The sequence below is a fragment of the Calypte anna genome, chromosome 13, assembly GCF_003957555.1.
Source record: "Calypte anna isolate BGI_N300 chromosome 13, bCalAnn1_v1.p, whole genome shotgun sequence".
NCBI lineage: Eukaryota > Metazoa > Chordata > Aves > Apodiformes > Trochilidae > Calypte > Calypte anna.
Window position 1 is genome coordinate 8285120 of NC_044259.1, and position 25450 is coordinate 8310569.

At 40.8% G+C, this 25450-nt stretch overlaps 1 protein-coding gene across 3 annotated transcripts; it reads left to right on the plus strand.

Annotated features, from left to right (window-relative positions):
* The first annotated feature begins 241 nt into the window (after positions 1–241).
* Positions 242–24046, plus strand: CREBRF (CREB3 regulatory factor). 3 transcript variants are annotated; one of them, XM_030458851.1, is made up of 10 exons: positions 252–364; positions 8899–9073; positions 10100–10225; positions 11052–12135; positions 12636–12737; positions 16367–16561; positions 18312–18501; positions 18944–19017; positions 19397–19519; positions 19749–24046. In XM_030458851.1, the coding sequence occupies exons 2-10, from the start codon at positions 9065–9067 to the stop codon at positions 19862–19864; spliced, it is 2019 nt and encodes a 672-aa protein (XP_030314711.1). In that variant the 5' UTR covers positions 252–364; positions 8899–9064; the 3' UTR covers positions 19865–24046. The 3 variants fall into 3 exon arrangements, with proteins under 3 accessions (XP_030314713.1, XP_030314711.1, XP_030314712.1); XM_030458852.1 differs by having other exon boundaries at positions 12639–12737; XM_030458853.1 differs by lacking the exon at positions 12636–12737 and having other exon boundaries at positions 242–364.
* The last annotated feature ends 1404 nt before the right edge of the window (positions 24047–25450 follow it).

Here is a 25450-nt window from a genome sequence, read left to right on the forward strand (position 1 = left end):
ACTCAGCTCCAGACCCCTCAGGCGGCAGCTGCGGGAATGAGCCCCGCCCCGCCCCGCCCCTGCCTTAAATACCCGCCGCGCGCCTCTCCCTTCACGTGACGAGGGAGGACCCCCCTCCCACCCCCCCTCCGCCCCCATTGGCCGGCGGGACGGCTGCCTCTGATTGGCTGTCGCGGCCTTTCCCTTCCCCCTCCCTCCCTCCCCCTCCCTCTTCCTCCCCGCCCTCCCCACGTGAGGGGGAAGAGTCACGCGATTTCCGGGAACCCGTCAGGAAGGGACATAAACAAAACAAACCCCGGAGCCGCATGGAGGGTCCGGCCCGGAGCCTGCGGGGCCGCGCCCCCTGCTGAGCCCCGACCGCCCGGTGAGTGCGGGGGAAACCGGCGGGAAGGGGGGGGAAGGGCAGTGCAGCGCGGGGCGTCCCCCGGAGCCCCTCCGCGGGGGAGGTGGTGGCGGTGGCTGCAGGGCCGCTGCCCCGCTGGGCGTCCCGGCGGGGAGGGGGCGGGAGCGCCGGGCAGGGGCTGCTGTGGGGGGAAGGGGTGTGTCCGCCCGGCTGCGGGCGCCGAGGAGGGCAGGACGAGGAGGGTGCTCGGCGGAGAGGAGCGGCGGGAGCTCGCCGTTCCCCTGGCTCCGCCGGGGGGGTGTGGCTGCCGGTGCACGGGGGCTGTCTGGCTGCAGGAGCTCAGCGGTCGGGCCCCGCTGGCGGAGGGGGGGGTGGGGTGAAGGGGGAAGCGGGGGGGACAGCGGCGATGTGGCTGGAGGGCGCGGTGAGAGGGGCTGTGCGGGGAACGGAGCGCGGGGTCAGCGTCCCTGCCAGCCTCCATCCCTCGGGAGCGGCCCGAGCTGTTCCGAGGAAAGTGAGTCTCGCAGCGGGCGGAGGGAAGCGAAAGCGCCGTCCTGCCGGTCGTGCCGGTCCTGCGGGTGGAGGGGCTGCGCGGGTACGCGGTGCCGGTGCGGGAGGGACGGGCAGTCCCTGCGCTCTGCTGCTTTTCGGGCTCGCAGTCGTTTTCTCCGCTTTCGACCTGTTTGAGTGCTTGGCATGGCCAGGGATGGACCTGCGGCCGTGGGAGGAGGGGAGGAGGGGTTACTGCCCCGGGAGTGCTGTTCCCAGCGGGGCAGCTGACGTCCCTTGGGAAGGCTGCGGGGCCGCGGGAAGGAGCCCGGCGGGCGGGGGGTCTGGTACAGCGGGGCAGGGCGGCGGGCGGGAGGGACTCTCTGCTCCGGCGCCGCGTTTTATGTAACTGACGGGGAGGTTCACCGGGGAGCAGCCCTGCCTTCCGTAGCGCAGGGGAGGAAGGGCCTGGGAAAGGGGCTTCACCCAGGCAGCTGCTGGGGAGTGTGTGGGGGGGGAATGCTCCGGAGGAGGCCGCCCCCCAACCCCAGCGGGGGCCGCAGGGCGGGGGCGCTGCCTTCCGTAGGGCAGGGGAGCCCTCCGCGCCCTTTCCGCCACGCAGGGGCGAAGGGGAGAGGCAGACGCAGGTTCCCGATGTCCCGCAGGGGAGCGGGAGAGCCGCGGCCGCGGTGGGGGCGGCCCCGGGGGTGGCGGAGGCGCCGGGGACCCCTCCGGAGGCAGGGAAGGGGTTTGTTTACATGTCGCCTCACCCTATCTTGAAAGGACCGCTGGGCGGGTGAGCGGCGTGGGCGGCGGCGAATGGGAGCGCGGATGGCTGCGGAGCCAGCCAATGAGCGGGCGGGGCGGTGGCGGCTGGGTTAGGGTGCGCTCCGCGCTGAGTGGCGGGGCGGCCATGTTGGTTGGGAGGTGTGTTAGTGGGTCAGGGGCGGGGGTACCGTGCGGGCCGGGGGCTCCCGAACCGGGCGGGGTTGCCCTCGCCGGGAGCTGCCGCGCGGGGTGGAAGCGGTGCCGCTGGCTGCGGAGGGTGCCCGCGGCTCCATCCCCTCCGGAGCGCCGTGTTTCAGGCCGTCTCTCCCTTCCTGGTCGGGCTGCCGCGGCCCGGAGCTGTCCGGGGGCGGGGGGCTCGCACGGGTGGTTCGGTTCCCCTTTCAGAAGGAAGGGCGAGGGGTGTTCTGCCTCCTGCTGCCAGGCAGTCCCCACACCCCGCACCTCTGAATTGGCGGTGACTTCCCCGCAGGAGCTGCCGCCGGGGCTGTCTCCGGCTTGCGGTGTCCCCAGTCGGTTCCCTCGAACCCCCCCGGTACCGGGGCAGCTCGCAGAAAGCCCCTGATGGCACCAAGCACCGAAGCCTGGACTTTATTTACCCCCGTCCCGGGGTGTTGTTTCACTGAAGGATGCTGCGATTGGCGGTGGTTTCAGGTCCTGTGTTTGTCCGGTGTTGCTCAGGGCATCGTCTGATGCAGCCGATCAGATATCAAAGTTAATTTAATAATCAGAATTCACTGTGTCACGCTCCGGTATAAAACCCACTCTTTTTCAGGCTTCTCTAAGCAACAGGCTGAACAGTTCCCATCATTCAGCTATGCAAGCTGTTATATTAACTTCTCATTTTAAAGTAAGCATAATCTTTATGTTGTTGCCACTTGGGGGTAACAATTTGAAATCATGCAATACACAACCCCCAAAACAGAATCAGATGCTGATGCCATCTCTCAGATTCCTTTAAAATATTTAAAGATTGTAATAAAGTGTTGGGTTAGCCTTTGGCCTAAGGTCACTTAACCAAGTTGTTTCTAAGCGTCCTTATGGAAAGGGTTAATTATCATTATTATTACTATTACACATAGGCTTTGTACTAAGAGTTATAGAGGGGCAGACACAGAGGTGTTACAGAAGCTGTTGATTTTATTGTTGCCTATTTAATGAGAAGATGATTTCTATAGCAAATATATTCGGTGATTTTTACTTTTTTTTTTTTTTAAGCAGGAAAGGTTTCTTGCAGACGAATGTTCAGTGGTAACACTTTTTAGAGGTGTGCATAGTAACTCAGAGACCTCATCCAGTGCTTTGGAGCCAGCACTTTACCTGAGCAAAGAAAGAATTGTTCTGTGCTTGATGGGAGGATGAACTGATGAGAGAAATGTGCATCAGAGACATCAAACCACTGAACATCCATGCTGTGGGTTTGTGTCTTTTTAAATAATGGGAGTGGCAAAAGAGCTTTGGAAGGGCAAAGGTTTGAAGTTCCTTCAGCCTTAGCAGGAATTAGTTAGGAATACACAGAAGCTTCTGTCCCCCTGATAGACTGAAAATGTGGTATAAATAAGTGTGTATATCACTGGTTTAGATTCCTGTCATTTGCATGTCTGTGCTCTGTGGTTTGTAAAGCCTCATGAAATGTCTTTTTTTTTTTTTTAAATAAAAGTTTGATAAGGATACTTGGCAATTTATGTGATGTGCTTGAGTCAAGCCAAAAGTTTTCTGAAAATTGTAGATTTTGAGGTCTAGACCTTGCTGTAGTATTTTTCCTGAGTATATTATTATATTTTTTTTAAATCTTCATGTGTTTGAGCTCTTATGCCCTTTTTTACTTACTGGAACATTTCAACTGACTGATATATGTTTCTGATTTTTTTTTTTTCCTGGCTTTGAAGTTGCTGCATTGATAACTAATGTGTAAGAAAACATTTTACAGCATGAAGAGTAGACTAGGTTGTACTGTTCCCTTAATCATAGGAGTTTTTTTTTCCTGGAAGCTATATAATTAAATTTTTTCTTACCCTGAAAGACTTTGCACTGTCTGAAAAAAAATGTAGAAACAAACATCATGTGGGTTTATAGAGTGTTGCTGGAGATTGTAAGCTAGATTTTTCTTTAGTTTTGGTTTTGTTTCTTTGCTTCAGAGAAAACCTCTGGACAAAAAAAAAAAGTCTTACTCACCCTACAGTGGTATTTTAATAAAGATCTATGCATTTTTTTCATTTTAATTATAAAATTTTTTTTTAAATCAAGTGTCTGAGGGTAGTTTTAATAATTTTAAGATGCTGCACATCTCCCTCTTGGCACTGGAATAATTTATTCCAGAATGCACAGAAAAGCTGTTGCTTCTAGTAGGGATATATTTGTTCTGGACACAGTTGTTACAGAATTGGTAGATGCAAGGCATTGTTGGAGGTTTTGTTTCAAACAGAGAATACAGTGCTACATTTTGGTAATTCATGAGTACCAACCTGAGGTGTTGGTATCTGTGACTGGAGACCAGAACTTCTGCTTATCCCAGATCTTGAAGTCTCTCTGTGGGCAAGTTGGACTAGAAAAATGGCACTGGGGGGGTCAGGGGGAAGATGAGCAGAGGAAAAGGAACAGAGGCACTGAAGTAACAGTTTCCCTCCCTTGAAGGGAGGAGGCTTAAAGGAAATAAAAGTTTTCCTATCTTGAGTTCCTTCGAATGACAGTGCTCCATCAGACTTAGGATCTGGGTGGCCTGAGCAGCTGCTCTCTAGGACAGAGAAAGCAGAGGGTGTAATGGCTTAGATGTTTATGCTGCTGTTTTAATAGAAATAGATCACTGAGAAGGTAGAGCTGACTTGGCTTCTGTAGGTGAGCAGCTGGGTGACACTAAGGTGGGTGGAAGCAAGCAAAAGCCTTTTACAAGCATATTTTTGTTTGTCTGCTTTAAAAAAAAAACAACAACAACGAAACAAACCAACAGTGTGTTTGTGGGGAGAAAAGTAAAAGAATTTTTTCAAGTCTGGCTACTAATTGAAGAATCATGCAGAAAGAAAAAAAACCAAAACAAAACTGACCCAAACGAAACTAAGAACATTACACTTAGAATCGAAACTAAGAAAACTGCATTCTGTGCTTGGAGATGACTCTGAGCAGAGTATGTTCTGTAATAGGAAACAAATTGGCACAAACTGTGAAAGGAAAAAACATTTCAAGTGTAGGAGAACTTTTTGCATCTCTAACTGCAGCACTTCATAAAAGGTCCAGATACAACAAGCAGTGATAGCACATAATGGTTCTTTTAAAAGAAGTGGCATAGTTTTTTTATACATCCTTTTAAGTTCAGTGTTTGGCATTTTGAATGTCTTTACCTGGGTTTGTAGGTTTGTGTTAAAAGGCTCTCATGACTTGCTATTTTTTTACCTGCATCAATAATGTAACTTCGTCAAAGTGTGCTGCATGCTGCAGTCACCATCCTGAGAAGTGTCATTGTTCCTGTAATGCATTTCTAACAGGCATTTAACCACTGTGATAATAAGCACTGTACAATCAACAGAATGCTGTAGCAACACTGTGCTTTTCAAACCGTGCTAAATGCACTTCGGAATTGAGACAGAAATAACAGTGTCAGTTATAGCCAAGGTACTAATGATTGGTACAGGTGACTGAGGAAGGCTTTCAGAGTTGTCAAGCTGAAAGCTGGTGGTTTAGGTTTCTCTCTTCCAGGGACTTCTTTGGAGATCCTGTTTTGTTACAGAAGGGTCTTTCAGAAGGCTGGGGTAGTGGCACATGGATGGCAGCTGCCATCAAGCTGGATGTTTTGAGTTGAGGTCCTGCCAGTTTAAGTGTGCTGCTGCATCAGTAGTGTCATCAGCCTTCCATGGGAGTGCTTGAAGTCCAGTCTTCCCAGGTGTCTTGGGACCACTATTAAACTAGTTTAAATACACGTTTAAAAAAAGATAAATTTAAGTGCAAAGGATTTTTATTAGGTTTTGCCATTAGGTTAGTGAGTTATTAACTCTATAGGACAGGTTCTGGATACTTATTGCTGGCTCGTGGAGATTTTAACCCATGTGTATTACACACACATGCCTCCATCAGTGCCCCAAATTTTTAAATGTTAGGTGAACACAGCAGTTGCTGAGATGTCTCAGCCTTCTTCATGGCCGAGAGAAGGAGCAAGCCTTCTCCCAGGAGCAGGGGCACAGCTCTGTGGTGATGTGACTCAAGAATCTGCAGACACAGAACCAGCTCTGGGACTGGTTCCTTAATCACCTTAATCTGATTTAACTGCAGGCTGCTGCCAAAAGGAGCTGCACCCTGCCCACTGCCTGGAGCTTTGTATTCCACCTGCAGTTCAGTTGCTGTGGAGCAACTGCAGGGTTTCTCTTCTCTTCTGTAGCTCTGGATTTGGGGTGGGTGATGTAAGGCATTAATGAAAACTGTCATAAAGTAGAAATTCTCCTATATTTATCTTCAGTAATTCATATACTGCTGGTCTGGAGCTCTGCCACAGATTTTTTCAGTTAGTTCAAATCTATATTAATTATCAATAACCTAACAACTGTACTGTTCTGTGTAACTCTGTCTTGAGCTGAGAGAGCCAATAATGATAAATTCTGTTTAAAAATGGGACTTCAGCTGTGGTCCACAAAGTTCCCTCACAGTGAGTTCAGATCCATATGTATTGTTGATTTCTACTATACATCTTCATTTACTGATTCATAAAAAAAAAATACTGGCAGTTAAGTGTGAACACAGGAGACTTTTAATGAAGATCTTGCTGGGAAATTTAGAAAGCAGTTGGCAGTAGGGTTGCTTTGTTGGGAGCATGAAGCATTGTGCAGCTCCCTGAGGCAGTGTCTTGTCTTTTCATGGCCCCCCCATGTTTCCTCCCTCCATAGAGCTATAAAGAAAAATCTTCTGTTGTAGAATACTCAAACAGATCTTAAGGGTTTCAAATCACATTTAAATATTAATATTACAATATGTCAAGAATAAAATATGATTCGGGGAACAGTCAGGTTAGCTGATAAAGTGAGTTGACCTGGGATGACACACTGTCATTCTTAAATGTTGCAGTGAGTTTGTATCTAAAAGATTACTCTAGGCTTTGAGATGGCAGAAGTATTTTTAATGTTTAATGTCTGTTCTGTAAATGATCCAAAACCTGCCTGGTCCTGACACTTTTAAGCTTTGGGTGGTATTGAAATCAATGACAGATGAAGTTTTGCATCCCCTTCCCTATCTGTGTGTGACTGCCTTAGGGTACCTGTTTTGACAAAAACATAAAAATATAACAACAACCAGTAAAGCAGCAGCAAACGTTGCCTTTCCTTCCCTTTTATATCATGCAGTGGCAGAACTTTGCCAGCCTCCCATGTGGATGCAGATGGTGGTGGTGTTCTGGTGTTGACGTCAAAGTATTAATCTGATGTTCTGTTGAAAAAGACCTCAGTCTCTGCCACTCTGTATGGAAAGGAAGATACTACTCGGGTGTAGTGGTGTTAAAGATAACACCATTCTCACCTCTTTATTTGCAGATGAGAATATAATTTATTTCTTTTAAAGAACAGGCCCTTTCTCCTACATCAGGCCAAGTTGGAAAGTGAACTGATAATTTGAGGAGCTTTAACAGCGTAGTTCTGTGCTGTGGCTTTGCTGGAGGAAGGGAGACAGGAGGTGTTGAGCCATGTTCAACACAAATTTAACTTTAAATGTCACTTGAAGATAAGTAAAAAGTGTTCCCTGGGAGTTTTGGAATAGAAAGAAAACTTTCCCAGGAGGAACTGGCTCCTGTTTGACATGGATCCTACAAGGAGGAGCTTGTTTGGCAGCAGCAGCAGCAGCATGGTTTTCCTGAGAACTTGTGAATGACTGGACTTGGAGTTGGTTTTCTTTATATTCCAGCCACTATTTGAGAAGTAGTATGTTTTTATAAGTGAAGGCTTTTTTGCATAATGTCTATTTTTACCACAGTCTGATGGTATATGTGCTGAGTATAATGATACAGCTGAGATACTCTCTGCAAGTAGGAATAATTACAGGGATGCTGTCATGTGCTGGTGGGAGGAGGGTTCTGAGCTTAGCTGTGTTGTAGGAGAACACTTTTACTTCATTTTTGTTTCTCAAAAAAAAAGTTAATGAACATAGCCAGAGCAGATTGCAGTTAAGCCTAACCTAGAAGCAATGCTAATTGAAAAACTCTCTTCAAATGAACAAATCCATTTTACCTGATAATGCTGAAAACCCGTGCAAGTATGATGGTTCAGGTTGTTTTAATTATGCTCCTCTAATGCTGCTTTTTGTGAGACTTTTTTTGAGATTTCTGGTCCAAAGATAGGATTCTTACAGGCATGCAAGACAGAAAGAAAACATCATCCTTGAAGACAGTGTAGTTACATTAGATACTAAGGTTTGATAACATGGATGACATTTTATTATTTGGTTTGATATATTGTTGTTCTTTCTTGCTTCCTGTTACCTACTTCACGAGTCTGTTTTCATACTTTTAGTGTAGACGTAGCTAGTTTGGGCTAAGTTGCTTGTTCTTCCACAGTTCTGCTTTTCCTTATGTTATTAAAAAATGGGGGATCAAGCAGGATATGAGGCTCATAAACGCCTTTACATAAACATCTTAAGTAGCAGCACAGCTGTAGAAACTACTAAAGTGGTAAAATTACTGATAGATAAATTAGACCAATTTCAACACATGCCTTACTTGTAATGATCAGAGAAGATATTTTATTAGGCAGCTCTGAATTTGCCACAATTTTTAATTTGTTCTGTTGGAGAAATCTGACTCTTCCTTTCCTCTACAGCTGGATGGTGAGCACTCTTGTTGTGATCCCTCTACCACTAGGTGTTGCTATACGAGTGATAATCTTATCTGATGCTGTCTGGATTTATCTTTTTAGAAATGGGGGGAGATACCACTGAAGCTGTATTGCTGCCTATTTTTAAATCAGTATTTTGAGACGTTTGCCTGAGACATTTTTGGCTCTGTTAGTCATAATGGTTGTTTCTCTCTTGTATTCTTCATCTGTCTACAGAGTTTGTGGTCTCAGTAGTGAGGCAAAGAGGCAACAAAATGTAAATTGGCCAAAAAGGTTTTAGCAGGAACTGTTCTGTAGCATCTGTGGCTTTTCATTTGATGAATGATGGCAGGGGAAGAGCATGGCTATATATTCCAGCATGAAGAATAATCACTTTCCAGGGGAAGTTTCTTTACTTCATTTTGGCTATTATTTTTGGCATTACCTTTTTGGTGAAGGATTACTTACTTCCTTGGGGGGCTTGCTCTTTATTCTACACAGAAGTCAACAAATAGAAGAACTCCATCAGGGTGAGCTGAAGTTATCCTAAGGAAAAGTTTAATTGCATGGATTGTGTAAACTCACTGAGACTGAAGTAAAGCTGGAAAGGAATCTACAAGTGAAAAAAACAAGTTTGGAATTGGATTTGGGGAATCTGGGCTTGGAAATGCCTCAGGTAACTGTGTTATTATTTTATTTGTGTCTGAAAATAGTTTTTCTTTGTTATTAAAAAAAAAGAAAAAAGACAAAAAAGGCAATTTTAAGAGCAAATTTGACTGGAGTTAGCAGGGAGAATTTAGAAGATATTAAATGGTGTATATTTTTAGGGTCCCTGTTGTGTCTTTGGTGGAAGCTATGTTGCTCCTCATGGTACTGTATTTGTTCACACAGCAACATTCAGCAAAGTTGTCATCCTGGTGAGGGTGGATGCCTGGAGAGCAGCCTTTTATTACTGCAGTGATTCACACATCAGCACACTGAATGACTTTCAGCAGCCCAGTGTTTCTCCCTTCCCAGCCCTCAGGGCAAGTGTGTCTAGAAGAGGAGTAGAGGTCTGGAATTAAAAGTAGCAGGAAGCCTTGCTGCCCATTCCCTGCATGCACAGTCATCCCCCATAATGTTTGTGGTGTTTTGGTTGTTGTTGTTTGGGTTATTTTCCCCCCAAAGTTCCACTTAGTTCTTGAGAGATATAACACTCTTAATTTAGTTGTAATAATTTTGCTTTTGTTACAATCTCAGGATGAAGTTTTATGATGTGTGGGTTCCAAAGCAGTCAATGCTGCTTTAGTACAAAGTGATTTGTAACTGGGTGAAGGCCCTCCAAGTGTGTAGTGCCTACTGATTATCAGATCTTGCTAGTATCTGCTCTCCTCATCTACAGATGCTAACATATCTCTCAACTTGGCAAATGCATGAGAATTTCAAACAAACAAAAAAAGAATCAATGGACAGTGCTCTTCAGCTATAAGATGAATGCAAACGTGTCCTTTGATTGAAGAGCTGCATGTTAGCAGCTCTCAGAGCATCCTGGGGTTCTGAGAAATGTCATGCTTATCTGTGGAGGGTAAAAACCTTCCAGGTGCCAGGATAGCACAAGTTCAGAACCTTGGATAAAATGGCAATAATCTGTATATTTTGTTGAAGGAAAAAAAAAATGACTTTTTCTAGCATGCTCCAAATATCAGTATCAATGTTGTTGTAGCCCAGTGTGAGTGGAATGGACCCTCCTTTTGGGGATGCCTTTCGGAGCCACGTGTTTTCAGAGCAGACTCTGATGAGCACGGATCTCTTGGCAAGCAGTTCAGATCCAGACTTCATGTATGAACTGGTAGGTCACCTTTCTCTGTGTGTGCACATAACTTCCTCTCCTCAACTAATACCCTGCCTTCCTGTGGTAATAAAGGAGCATTTGTTCAAGAATGCTGGAAGATCATTCCCTTCTGCTAGCCATTGATTAGGGAAGAGCCTAACAGCATGTCCAGCAAATGACTGAGATGCTTCCTCAGTCGGTGCTTGTTAAAGCTGGCCTTCAGCTGAGACTTGACATGCAGGTCTCAGACAGAGCTGTGCTGACATTATGGTGCTTGAGACTTCCTTGCAGTCTTTTCTGCAAGAACAGGTAAATGCTACTTCCTACAAGCAGTGAGTGCAGGGCTAGCAAAATAAAAGCTGAATCATGCTACTTATACTAGCATTCTTTTGGGTTTTTTCCAGCATCAAAGGAGAAAGGTTAGAATGAGTTTTTTCCAGCCACTGGTAAATTTGAGCATATTCTCTTAAGCACACAGCAGAGATTGACCTGGGTTAATGGAGACTAGAACAGGAGACTAGAACAGGCTGCCTCTGGTGTCATTCCTATTTTAAATGCATGGATATTGGTGCTGGTCAAGTTCCTGATGACCAGGTGAAATATTAGGAGAAGAATCCAGCAGCATTGACCTGCATCCTTAGCAGTCTCTTCAAAAAGATCTGCTGAAGCAGAGAAGCTGGGCTTGATTTGCATCCACAAAAGAAGGTTTTAGTTTGAAGTTGAGGGATCTTCATGTATCACTCTTGCACTTCACTGGAATTAAGCTCACTTTAGTAAATTAAGTAGGGGACAGAGATTGATACTTTTATGTATTAATTTTTTTAACTTGTGTTGTTATGCTCAGGACAGAGAAATGGACTATCAGCAAAGCTCCAGAGACAACTTACTTTCAATGGAGGACTGCAAAGAACTTGAGAACTTAGAGTCTTTTACAGACATCCTGGACAAAGAAGCTGCTCTCACCTCAAAGTGGGAGCAGTGGGACACCTACTGTGAAGACTTAACTAAGTACACTAAATTAACCAGCTGTGACATCTGGGGAACAAAAGAGGTGGACTACCTGGGCCTTGATGATTTTTCAAGCCCATACCAAGATGAAGAGGTGATAAGCAAAACACCCACGCTGGCTCAGCTTAACAGTGAGGACTCCCAACCTGTTTCTGATTCACTTTATTATCCTGATTTGCTCTTTAGTGTAAAACAAAATCCCTTAAATTCTTTATTACCTGGCAAAAAAATTGCAACCAGAGCAGCAGCCCCAGTCTGTTCCTCCAAGAATGTTCAGGCAGAGGCACCTTTGTTGGACTGTGTTCAGAAGGCAAGCAAACCTGCAACTCAGCCTGCTTCCAGTACACAAATCATGGTGAAGACCAACGTATACAATAATGAAAAGGTGAACATTCATGTTGAATGTAAAGACTATGTTAAAAAAGCAAAAGTAAAGATCAATGCTTTACCGCAGAGCAGACCAGTGCTGAGCCAGACCCACACTGATGCAGCAAAGGAAAACACCTGTTACTGTGGAGCTGTAGCAAAGAGACAAGAAAGAAAAGGAACAGAGTCCCCACATAATCACAGTACACCTCCTGTTTTGCCTTTCAAAGAGACTCAAGAACTGCTCCTTGGTCCACCCCAGGAAACTCCAGGGCTTGTTGTGGGGGAGAGCAGTCTTTCTGCCAGCACATCGGTGTCAGATTCTTCACAGAAGAAAGAAGAGCACAACTATTCTCTTTTTGTAACAGACAGTTTGGGTGAACAGTCGGCCAAAGGAGACCCTGAGGATGATGAGGATGATGAGGATGATATTGAAGATGAGGACCATGATGAAGGATTTGGCAGTGAGCATGAGCTGTCTGAAAACGATGATGAGGAAGAAGATTATGAAGATGATAAAGATGATGACATCAGTGATACTTTCTCAGAACCAGGTACCAGCAATGTTGGGCTTTGTTAACATGGAAGTTAATGAATTTGTCTGCCAAGTGGGAAAGAATGCTTTTGAATGCTTTATAGTTACAGATGAGCACCACTGATCTTAAATTTTGAACTTTTATCCCAGATTTTCGAAGTGTTTTGTAAAATGTAATTAAACAAAAACTATGAGGTCACTACTGCCCTGTTTTGTGAAAACCTCTATAAACTGTGGTCATGCAACAAAAACTGACAGGAAATGTAGCTTGTAGCCTAAGGTCATAGAGCAACTACCTGCAGCTGTTGTACTCTATTTTTGTGGCTTGATGATAGGATGTAGAGGTATTTCTAGTGCTTCAGTAGGCTGCTGCTTGAAATTTATCCAGAGTTTATGAAATCATAGCCTGAGTGAAATAATTTCATAATTACTCAAGTCCTACTGTAGGTGACGTTTTCCACAGAATCCAAAGAATCTCTATCACTGAAACTAATAGAACCATTTCTTGGTGGTTTTCAGCAGTAACACTTAGTGGGTCTTCAAAGGATACTGAATTCCTCTCTTCTGCATGTAGAAATGGAGCCTTAACAACAGAAATAAGAACTAACCTTCATCTAGAAGGTAACAAAGCGGTAACGTTGTGTAAAAATAAAATCTGAAGGGAAAAGGACAGGATTGTGGCTAAGTATTAGTTTTATTGTAGAAAACAGCATAATATTCACATTTTATAAATGTTTTGCATTAGAGTCTTAAGAATTAAGGTATTCAGACATTTGGCATTATATAACTTGGGGGGGAGAGCAGCTGAAGTTTTGCATTTTTAAAAATGGCAGCTTCCCTAAAGCTCGTTAGTGTTTGTCATAATGACCTCTCAGATCCAATTCTTTTCTCAGTAGATTTCCTGAGTTGGCATTAAACTTGTTAAGCACGATGCCTTTTGCTACATTTACATGTACATAACACATTTTTATTAGCATTTTAAAACCTCTTCCTCCCTTCTTCTGAACTGAACTCCCTCTGCTTTCTGTGGCTTTCAGTAGCTATTACAGCTCGGTAACAATTGCTGTACTGCACAGTACTTTGCAGCCCACGGAGGCACCTTGCACAGAAAGCCTGGTAATACTGAAGAAGAGATGTTGTATTAAAATGCTGGGGTTTCAGTTGGTAGAATTAAAGGAACTGTTTGCCATTTGCTCAAATTTTACTGAGAAGCAATCACTCTCCACTTCCAGCTGCTACGCTGTGCAGTACAGTAATTGAGGAACTTGGCTTCCACAAGCTTGTTAGAACTTCAGGTGAATTAATACATTCACTTAGAGTATGAGTGTGTATATATATATATATATATATATATATACATATATATATACAGACTTATGAGTCTTAAAAGCTTCATCATATGTTTTAATTATGTTAGAGGGTAATGTCTCCAGGTATTTAATGGTGTCACTCTTTTACTTTGTGTTGTGGCACAGGAAGATTTGATAGTACTGAAGCTAAAGTCAGTACTTAAAATTTAGATCAAAGATGTAAGTTTACTGAAAGGACAAAACCCAGTTACTGGTGACCTTCTGATCTATTTTATACACATTTTGCTTTTGGTTATTCTTCTTTGTGTTTTTGGAGTGGGTGAAATGCTTCCTTTAACCATTTAGTGTTGTCTGAGGAAATACTTACATATACTGAACTTCAGGAACTCGGAGAAATAATTAACTGTGACTGGCTGTCAGGCAAGTTTGGGCAAGACTTTTCATCATGATACAGATTGTTCAATTTTGGTTGCCAGTAGAGGTAGTTTATTATGGGAATTATTATCAGCCCAGGCCTTTTCTAGCAGTTAAATTTATTTTGCCTTTGCTAGTATATTTTACCTATCTCATTTGATAGAAACATTTGTAGGTGACTGCTTCTCTCATCAGGTAGTCAAGAGACTCTAGAAGTGGGAGATGCAAAAACTGATGCATTTTTCAATCATACTAGAGAAGGAGTAGCTGAAAGGGAAAAGTGCTTGTGGAGACATGGAGACTGTTCAAAGAAGTTGCACTGCATGTTCTGAGCAGCTGGATCATCAGCTGGAAGAAAAAGACTTACAAATGGTTTGATAGAAGTCAGTATGATTAAATGTTAAAGTGAAGGGCTTTGTTTTGTTTTTGTTTGTTTTGGTGAGGTTATTTTTGCTTTTAATTTGGTAAGATGTAGAATTCATATCTGTCCTGTTCTCTGTTTTGTTTAATTTGTCTGGTGGATTTAAACCTAGAATGATAGAAAGGAGTGTGAACACAGATTTTTAGGAGGCACTTGCAAAGGGCTTAAAAGGTAAATATAGGAACCTTTTCAGATTCTTAGAAGTCTGCCAAAGAAAGTAAGACTACTATATGGTCTTGGCTTAAAGGAGAATTCAAGGAAAATAAATACAGTGCAGAAAAACTCAACTGGCTGCAACCCCTGAATGTTGTGGACTAGATTAGGACATTGTGCATTCTGTTATTTTATGTAACTTGAAAATGATAGCAGGTCAGTGTTAGAGTTGCAAGGCAGGATGCATTAACTCAACATCATTTAAGTTCCTAAATTAATTATAGTTTAAATGAGCAAACAGGAAGTCTTGATTTTAACCTTGTTGTGCATTTGTACACATCAATTCTTAGAGATTTTTTTTTATGGTTGGCTTCTGTGTAATCGTGAAGATGGGCTAAATTTATGTCCATCTGTATAATGAGTTAGGTAGCTTGACATGGTTTTTTACATGGAAAGTAAGTAGGTTTTTTAAGAATATTTTGATACTTTTGTGAAACACCATTTGGGAAATACAAAAGTACAGATAAAATATTTATGGTATTTAAAAATACACTTAATGTAAATTGTCATAATAATCTTGGCTATATAAGAAAAATGTTTTATGAAACATGTTTTCATTGTTTAATTTGCCTTTAAAATACTGTCCTTTCAATAAACTCAGAGTAAATCAGAGAATCAGAGCAAATGAGTTGATTACATGATTAGAAACAGAACTTTAGAACTGTTTTCAACCTTCCGCACATCTAACTTTTATTTACCCTTTGGTTATGAGGTGAGAGATGGACCAAAGCAAGAAGGTTTGTTTTTGTTTTTCAAGTGCAAACAGACTAATTGAATATGGACTGTTTTAAAAAGAAGAAAGTGTTCTTTGTGCTACTGTTAAAAGGTGAAGCAGGGCTCGAGCATATGGAGACAAGGCTTGTTAAGCTTACAGTCCGCTCAGTGGTTGGCAGTTCTTCAAGCTTCTTGAGTGTATGTGAAATTTTAAAATGCTTTTTTAAATTATTTTTATTTTTAAGAATAAACTATCATATAGCATTTTAGTATAGAAGGTGATACTGTGGTTTGGGTTTGGTTTTTTTTTTAACTTCATTGTAGATTGTCTTTATTTTCTGAAGCATAATAGGATTTTTAGAACTGTGGTTTGTGCTTACATAATTATGGTATAAATATTAAGGCAAGGTTGATAGTGGCATTACAGTCTCGAAGTGAATCAGAATATCCTCTAAGGTACTGTGTTGCTTTACTGTGGGTCATTCCCCACAGAGGAGGTAAGGGAAGAGATGGTCCCTATCCCACCAGTTTAGGGGATCTTCTCTTAGCAGCTTTAGGTTGTTGTTCTGATCACAGAGGCCCTTTCTTTTCATCGACTAGGGATGAGGGATTTGATTTATTTCCCAAAGGTATTCAAACTCAAGGAAGAGCAGGAGTTGGGCATAGTGATCCTAATGGGTCCCTTCCAACTCAGATTATTCTACAACTGAACAATTTTGCTTTTTTTATTAGTCTTTTGCTAATCCATCTTTATTATCTGCTGCTTTTTCCATGCTTTTTGATTAGAGATGAATTAAAATGTGGGGGTGAGTTAGGATGTTGTTCCTGCAGATTCATGAAGGAAATTGTACTGTCACTCTCTGACAGCTGTTGTCTGTCCTTTGCAGTGATGGGGTTGTGAGGGAGAAGAGCAATAGAGCCCAAGGGGTCAGTGAACATAAAGGGGCTTTCAATGCATAATTTGTCTCTTTTTAACTAATGATGCATTTGCTCAATGTCTATCCCTGGATTTAAGGCAAGTACCCAGTAGCAGTTGACACTGAAAACCAAGTCTGATAGATAATGTAAAACAGACCTCATCTGTGGTTTTGGTCTTGACTTGAATACTCAGGCCACTGCTAAAGGGCTAGGAACAGTTTTGTCAGCATTTATATAAACAATGCAATGCATCCTTTTAGGGTATGAAAATGATTCTGTGGAGGATTTAAAAGAAATTACTGCAATATCCTCTCGGAAAAGAGGGAAGCGGAGATACTTCTGGGAGTACAGTGAGCAACTAACACCATCACAGCAGGAAAGAATGCTGAGACCATCCGAGTGGAATCGAGATACCTTACCAAGTAACATGTATCAGAAGAATGGTCTCCATCATGGTAAGAATGGAGCCCTGGTTAGAAATCAATGTGTTTCCTTCTGACGCCTTCAGTAGCCAAACTCCTATACTTGCAAGTGCTGAGTTGTGTTTTGGCTGTGAAAAGAAATAATTGAAACACCCTAAATCCATCACTAAATTAGCAGAGTTCTGCACAGAATTCAAGGAAAGCACAGTGGACATATAGGAGTAACTTTCTGTGTGGTTTCTTCCAGAGGAAGGTGGATGAATTGTTGCTTCCAAGGGTTTTCACTGGAAACCCCAAGAGTTTGAAATTTTCTCAGTGCAATGCTGTAAACTTCCAGGCTGGGTCACTCAGCTGATGTTTGCTCCTCACAGCTGTTAGTTTCACTCTTGCTTGTGTTAGAAGTAAACTGGAAGTGATCCAAGATGCAGTGCTCCTATTAACTGCAGTGTGGACTAAAGGAGAAGCAGGAAGGCAGAGCTGTCTCTTTTTGCTCCTTCCTGGTTGTATCTCCCACATATCTGGATGAAGCACAGTGAAGCTGTTCCTCTTGTGTGCACAAACTATTTCTTTAAAATACCCTCCTAGAAATTTAAAACACATGGTCTAATAACTGTATTTTATTCCCATAGTTTTTTTATTAGCAATTTGCTATACTGCACACATGACACATTTCACCCAGAACAAACTACTCTTAGGAGTAATGTTTGTTTTCTTGTCACAGGACCTGTCTGGTAGGCTGCTTCCTTTGATTTTGGCTTTGAAGGAGAAAATGAAACCAGCTTCCCTGGTTATAATATTAACATTTCCTTCTAGTTGAAAATTACTGTCTTTAGTATGGCAGATTGCCTTCTGCTAAATAAAGTTTTTTTGTTGTTGCTGTTACTTATAGATTTATTCAGGGAAGAAAATATTTATTTTTTTAAATCTCCTTAGCTTTGATACCATTGCTTAACTTTTGGTGAAATATCAGTACCTCATGTCCCTACCACAGCTCCTTCTTATGAAGGGTTATACCAATACTTGTTTTTAAATAAATAACCAAACATGTCTCAGGGTCTTGTTCCCACCAGACACTTGGAGAAGCGAGTGACCTGTACGTCAGGAGTGTGCAAAGGGTTTGTACAGTCAAACACTGCATTATATCCAGAAGCTACAGAATATAACACATACAGGATTTTTTAATTTTCATATGTAGATAGTTACAAATGTCATCTACTGCCTCAAATAAATCATGCTAAATTATCAGCTCCCTAATAATTATTTCTGGAGCAGGTTTTGTTAGTTTTATTGGCATTTTCATGCAAGTGTCTAACACCTTGCTTTTTTAATAGAAATTCAGAAAATATCATTTCAGTATCAGGCCTTGACACTCTTTCTATAGAACTTCAGCAGTAACATTCTTTAGGAATGTAATGAACTTAAGTATGCCAGAGGGTATGCCAGCTGAACACATGAGTTAGCAAGTTACAGTTGGGGCAAAACAATGGGGTTTGAACTTATGGCACACATTTTTCAGTACACTTGTGTGTACAATGTAGCCTGGCCCAGCACTATTTGCTCTTATCTGATCTGGATATAATTTGAATTGTACAAAGCAGTTTGTCTGGAAATGCTCTTCCTATTGTGAAAGGCTGAAGAGATCACATGATTCCAGTCCATTCTCTGGTAATGAACAAAGGAACTTAAACTGCACCCCAAAAAATACATTTTTAAGAACATTTTTTTCACAGGTTTGTGTGTGTGTTGTCACTTTCCAACCCAGTTTTCTGCACATTTAAAACAGGAAAATATGCAGCAAAGAAGTCACGGAGGACTGATGTAGAGGACCTGACTCCCAACCCCAGAAAACTTTTACAGATTGGTAACGAGCTGAGGAAGCTGAATAAGGTGATCAGTGACCTGACGCCTGTCAGTGAACTTCCCTTAACTGCCAGACCGAGGTCAAGAAAAGAAAAAAACAAGCTGGCTTCCAGGTATATGTTAGATAGTGCTACGTGGATTAATATATTTGGATTATAAGAGCTGCACAGTTAAGGTCTAACTCACTTTGCCTCAAGGATCCTTCTTTGTGGTATCAGTTCCTGCAGTGGGCTAATTGCCAGTTTATGACAAGCAGGGCAGCCTGCACTTTGGAGGTGTGGTGTTTGCCTGTTGCCTAGATAATGGGTGTATTTCCACTGGAAGCTGACTTACTTAGCTGCAAGGCAAATGATTGATGCAGTGGTAAAAGGCACAAGTGGGAAATGGAAGCAAATGTAGGTAGCAGAAAGCTTTCAGTGAAGGTGAGTGAGTAGATGGATGGTTTTGTACCTTACAGCACTGGGAGTATTGGTTGATAAGTTTGTGTGACAAGCAAACAGATGCTCTTAGTATTCTGGAATTCCTGTTCTAATTCTTCCCCTCTTCTTGCTATAGGGCTTGTAGACTAAAAAAGAAAGCCCAGTATGAAGCCAATAAAGTAAAACTCTGGGGTCTCAACACGGAATATGGTAAATACAACTCTTCACACCTTCATTTTTCTTTTGTTCAGATGAGTCTGTGCCTGGGTCATACCTGGCAGCTTATAGAGAAAACAGAGTTGGTACAAACCAAACAATTTTGTTAGTACAAAAACAGTCTACTCCATAAAGTATGTAAATTGGGTTACTTGCAGTGTTGAGCTACTTTACAGATGTAAATTATGTATATATATGCATGTAAAGCAAATATTGCAATACTTTTTTACAGATGTAAACTGTTACATCTATATTTTACAGTAGGTGTGATGTGACACTTTTGACACGTACAGATAACAGTGTGTGGAAAACTGGATTTCTCTTGCTCCAGGGGGAATGTGCTGTAAATCTAAACCAGTTTTTTACTTTGCAGATAATTTACTGTATGTGATCAACTCCATTAAACAAGAAATAGTTAATCGGGTGCAGGTACCTAAAGAAGACAGAGGAGTCAACATGGAACAGAAGTTGAACGTGCTTATTAAAGACACTCTTGGTAAGCAGTAAGCTCATGTGTTTGCATTTATGTGAAGAAGCTTCTGTGATACATTAGATTGCAAACAATTTCTGAAATAGAGAAAAGAGAAAGAAATGCTTCCTAATTTCAGCTGCTTGTGCCTTTTGGTTGATTACTAGCTGAAGTGCTCATTGGCTTTGTGTTATTGACAGGAATGTGTAAATATGATTAGTAACCTTGCAGCACATTTTCTTACCCTCCTTTTTAGGACTACCTGTAGCTGGACAGACATCAGAATTTGTGAATCAAGTTTTAGAGAAAACTGCAGAAGGAGACCCCACCGGTGGCCTTGTAGGGCTACGAATACCAATGTCAAAAGTTTAAGACCAGGCATCAGCTGTTCTCCTCCATAATATTCTACCTGTGTTGTCAAGTATTTTCATTGTAAATTGCATTCTGGTCTGCATGTCAGTTTAGCATTATGTAAACACTTAAAATTAGGTTCCATTGTTTTTAAATAACAACCTAGTGAAACAAATCAAAGCGTAACACGAAAGGCTTAATAGCATTTTTGGAGCATAAAGAAGGTAGTTTCATACCTGCTTTAAACGTAAATACAGAGATGAGAAATCTTTTTAAAATAATCTAGGACCAGAATATATCACTTTCGCTTTAGAAGCAAAAACCTGGTTTTGCTAGTAAAAATTTTTAGTGTATGTCAGACATTGTGACAGGTTTATGCTCCAAGTAAAATAAGAGGAAGCAATTTCTTTTGGTAAAGTTGTCAATTTGGGGAGGTTTTTTTGTTTTGGTTTGGTTTTTTGGGCTTTGGGGTTTTTTTGTTTGTTTGTTTTGTTCTGGTTTTGGTGTTTGGTTTTTGTTTTTTTTTAATAATGGGATTTTCTTTTGTTGTTGTTAAAAACCAGTAACCTTTCTTTGCAACCATTAACTTGTACATAGCACACATGGCACTAGAGCTAGTGTGCCTGTAAGACTTTAATTTTCTGAGCTTAATATAGTATTTAAATGTCTGTGCAAGCAAGAGAAAAAAGTATATTCTTTGTGCCTTGTATTTTGGGGGGAGAGCTATCAGTATAAGCTGGTAAAGTTTTGAATGAAGAAAACCCTGAGGGGAAAAACCAAGATGTATAGATGATAAGATTAGGTTTTAATGTATTTGTTCCAGCTCTTAAATTTTTTGAATGTATATAGGAATATGTTGAAAATGTAGATATATGCCACAGAGTCTATGTATTGTATAAAAGATGGCTCTAGAAAACTCAATTTCGGTACTTTGGCCGGAAGAAAACAAATACTTGCACATTAATGCGATTGTTTATTTTTGTACCAAAGACAAATGCAACTGATATGGCGAACTGCCAGTCTAAGTAAAGTTTTGCACAGCTTATATGATACTGTACTGAATGTAAAAACAAATGAAAAAAAAAAAAAAAAAGAAAAAAAATTAAAGGTCAGGGTTAGGGATCTTACTGAACTGTGAATTTTTCTGTTTGGGTCCAATTATCTACAGAAGGAGCATTCATACATAACAATATTATTTTGCTGTTCTTGTAGTTCACTTCCATGGTAGATAAGTTGGTGGCCGTCTCGGAGTCTTTAAATCTTTTTTCTCTGCACTTACTGTAGGAGATTTTAATATATTTGGATTTTAGTAAGCTATTGGTAAAATAGTTTTCAACTTTGAGAATTTAAAAAAAAAAAATATTTAGCTTGTTGTAGTATACTTCCACCAAACAACCAAAATAAAATTATTTTTATTGTAATGTGTATATATGTAAAGAGAAGAAAGAGCTACAAATATCTAATTCCTTAGTTGCCACTTTTCCAGTTGATGTATTATTATGCATGTGATGTTTCCAAGGATCAACACAGGCTTCAAACAAAACAAAACAAAATTTATAGACTTTTATATTTTTGTACAGGTATTTCGAAACTAGCTTCTTCAAACTTATATGTGACTTATTCTTGTTAATTCAGTAGTTTCTATGATTGAGGAATATTAACACACAGTTCTTATTTGCTCTTCTGCTAATAAGAGTTGGCTTTGTAGTCAGTGTTAACGTACAGATTAAAAGCTTTAGCCTTTGATGAGAAAGTCCTTTATCTCAAGGCAAGATCATTCTCTGGTTTCATGGACCCCCCACCCCATTTTTCTCCCTGTTCTTTCTCTCCCTATTTAAAGATGACAAAACACTGTTTACTGAAAATAGAAATACCAAATATTTTCAAATGTAGCTGCTGAAAAAAAAAAAAATGCAAAAGTCCATGAAGGCTTTCTCCCCACTCCCTTTGGGGAATTTCTCCATTTCTAGTTTGTCTAAGTTTGTTTGTACTGTGATTCCTTTTTGTTTATAAGTAGATTATTTTTATAATATAAATTTGGATATAAAAATAAAGTCTGAATCAGTAAAAGTGCAGTAAGAGTGGCTGATGAAAGTGGCAGTCCCGCCACATGCTTGTGAGTGTGTACACAGCCTCCTGTGTATCTAAATATTTTGGAAGACTCAAAAGGGAGGAGGAGGCCAAAATACCACTACTGAGCTGTACAGAAAGGCTTTCCTACAAGAGACTGAACAAACATCCAGGGCAATTTAGGCAAAACTGTGTAAATCTACTTAAGACTTGCAAAATCAGAGTGGAATGTGGGTATTTTTGTTTCAGGTGTTCTTGTTGTTAGGGTGAGGTGAGAGTTGGCTGCTGCTTCACACGCTGGGTCTGATATATTCCCATAGTAATTATTTTGCCAACGTTGCAGTTATTTGGAGATGTTTGTGACCCATAAAACCCCGACAAAGAATGTCTCTTGTGAAGTTCAGGCCATGTCTGTACCAAGATTTGAATACTGTTGTTCCTTTCTGAGGAATGGTGTGGATGCACTGCTCAGATAGGAGAGGTCCTTATCCAAACTGTGTAGGCAAGGCAGCATGTCTAAACATTAAGAGAGCAGTTTTGCAATGAGGTAAAAACTTCTGTGACAAATTAAACTGACAAGGTATTGAAAAGCCCCCTTTTTTCTGCTCAGAAATACCAGGCAAATGTAACTTTATAGCTTTTTATTTTTGTCTGAAAACCAGAATATGATTTTGGTCTAGCATTTCAAAGTAGACTCTGAATCTTTGAATTCCATACCCTTGCATTTCAGTGTTTTCTATGTATTATTTTAAGTTAAAGCTTTTAAATAGTTGAGCTTTTTAATGTTGACACTTTATTTTGTACCTATTTATATGTATGTATATCTTAGAAAAGCACTTTGTTTAAAAAAAAAAGGAAAAAAAAAAAAAGAAACTGTGTTTTATATGATTCCTGCCACTTGCTGCTAACTCTGGGCTGGTCAGAATGCTGCAGCGATACTTGATATAAATAAAACCTGGCAGTAAAATGTAGAGTAAAGATGAGACCTTTTGCTGGTTTAACTTTATCATAAAGGTGACATAGGCAAGCTGTGCAGCTTTACATTTTAACCAGGGGACTCTGTGGCATTTAAACCGTCTAGAAATGGTTGTACTTTAATGCCAGTAACAATCTGCTTCCTCTAGTGTCGTTAAAATATATACATTTAGTGTATACTTATCACAAACAAAAATCTTATAAGGGTATAAAACCAACAAATGTACATGTTCTGTTTTTTGGCAATTGTGGCATGCATTTTTGGATGATCTTTAGAGAAGACCATTTTCTAAAGATTTTCAGTGTTCATACATGGTATGTGGATCTTAATGAAGTCCTGGATTTCTTTGTTTGTTTTTGAGTGTAGGCATTGTGAATATTCACTCCTAATCCTATATCCAAAAACAATTATACATTTTTTATTTAATACAAACAAAAGCTCTTCCTTTTTTCTGATACACTGGACTCTCTGCAGTTTGTTTCCATATTAAAAGCATGCTGTCATAACTGCTCTTGTTGAGATCTCATCAGTCTGAACTTAGGTGCCACACTTTGAATTGATGGACTGCTTGTTCTACTGTACCATGTATGATTCTTGTCCTTTCCTACTTCCTTCATGACAGATGATGATGTGGCTTTATATTGTGCCTTACTTGTACATCTAGAACTAAATGTTTTTCATTCCCTCTGAACTCTTCGAACCTACCTACCCCTTCTGAAATTGAGTCAGAACTGATAAAAGCATCCTGGAGAAAGTCTGAATAGATCTGGTTTCCGTTTCTCTTAGTTGTAGCCCTTTTGTATTTATATGGAAGACTAGTTTTTGAATGGCCTTGCAAAACGTGGGGGTGCTCATGAAGGGTGTTTTTAGCCCTAAACCCCTTTTGCTAACTCTTCCCTTTTATGGTTTATTGAACGCATTTACTGATACTTGGAGAGTACTTTTTTTGGATGAGAGAGACTTATTACTAAAGCTATGTTTACGTGTGGATGAGCTGGACTTTTTTATCATACCAGTTGAAATCATTGTGATTTAATGAAGTTGCATTGCTGTAATGCTGATGTGAGAGTCAGGCTCACCTGTGTTCAGTTTCTAATTATTTGTAGATGGACTTCTTTCCATACTAAGAGGGCCAGGAAAAAGTTTGTTAGTTTTTTTTTTTAAAAAAAAAACCAAAACAAACCTAAAATGGAGAAGCTTCTTTTAACTTCCCTAAAAGCAACCAGCCACTTCTGAAGTATACTGGTGTCAGCTTTGATTTTATTTTGAAAAGATCCCCCCAAATATTTATCTGATACTTGCCTTCATTAACAAAACAGCTTAGTCACAAAGTATAAAGACTGGATGTGCTTTTCTTTTCCGTAAATAATTTAAACATAGCTATTTTTTTAAGGCTCTAAAAGGCTTTATCAGGAGACTTTCAAAGGGTTGTATACAAGTTGCCTTCAGCAGAAATAGCAAATGCAATTCTGTTCCTCAAACACGCTTGCTAGTCTTCCTGAGATTCTGTTGAGGCATAACCCAATTATGTACCATGAATGTTGGGATTTGTGTTTGGCCTTGAGACCTGAATTTCAAGAATGCATCTAATCATGATTTTATTTAAGTTGGAGGCTTCAGTTGGAGTCATCTAGTTAGGTGTGCTGCTATATGTGGTCTTGGCTTATTGACACAGCCTTGCACACAGCTGAGGTTTGTATTTTTTACCCCAGGATCGTGTGAAGTACATTTCAAACAGTTACTGCTGCAGTGACTGATTCTTCTTGTAACTGTATTAAGGGCATTACGATGTTGAGACAACACCACTCTTGAGTATCTCCCAATATAAGTTGGGATTCTTAAAAGTCATTAATGAGAGATGGCACTTTTAGGTTATATCATCTTTGCAGCATACAGAAATGTCTCTCTGTTTCTACAATTTACATTTCACAATAGGCCATGTTTTTTCCCCCCAATGCTTCTAGCATGATAAGGTGTGTGTGTGTGCACTGAATTATAATCCTCAGCCTCTTAGACATTCATGAACTTCCACAACAGCAAATACTGACTATGCATTTGTCTTTCCAATGAACCATATAGCTAAATGTGGAGATAGTTATTTTAAGCCACACCTTTTTTTTCTCTTTGCTTTTTTTTTTTCTTTTTACTTTTTTCTTAATTTTCTTTTTTTTTCCTTTTTCCCCTTTTTTCCTTGCCCCTTTTTTCCTTGCCCCTTTTTTCCTTGCCCCTTTTTTTCTCGCCCCTTCTTTATTTCCATTAAAAAGACCTGTGTTTAGAGTTTTTCTTGAGTTAGGAATCAGAATCTCCCATTGTCTGGTTATCTCTGGAAGTCAAATTTGGATTAATTAACTAGCTACTGTAAGGGAAGCTTCTAGATTGGATTTGTATTGTCAAAACCACACTCCAGCTTATCAAGATTTCCTGATTCAGAAACAGAACCTGGCTGTAGCACTTAATTTTATTAATCTTTCTTGTCATTATGAATATTCATATATTCTGATTTGAATCATCTATCTTCTCAGAAAATTACATCCAAGTAAAACTTACTGCTCAGTATTTGT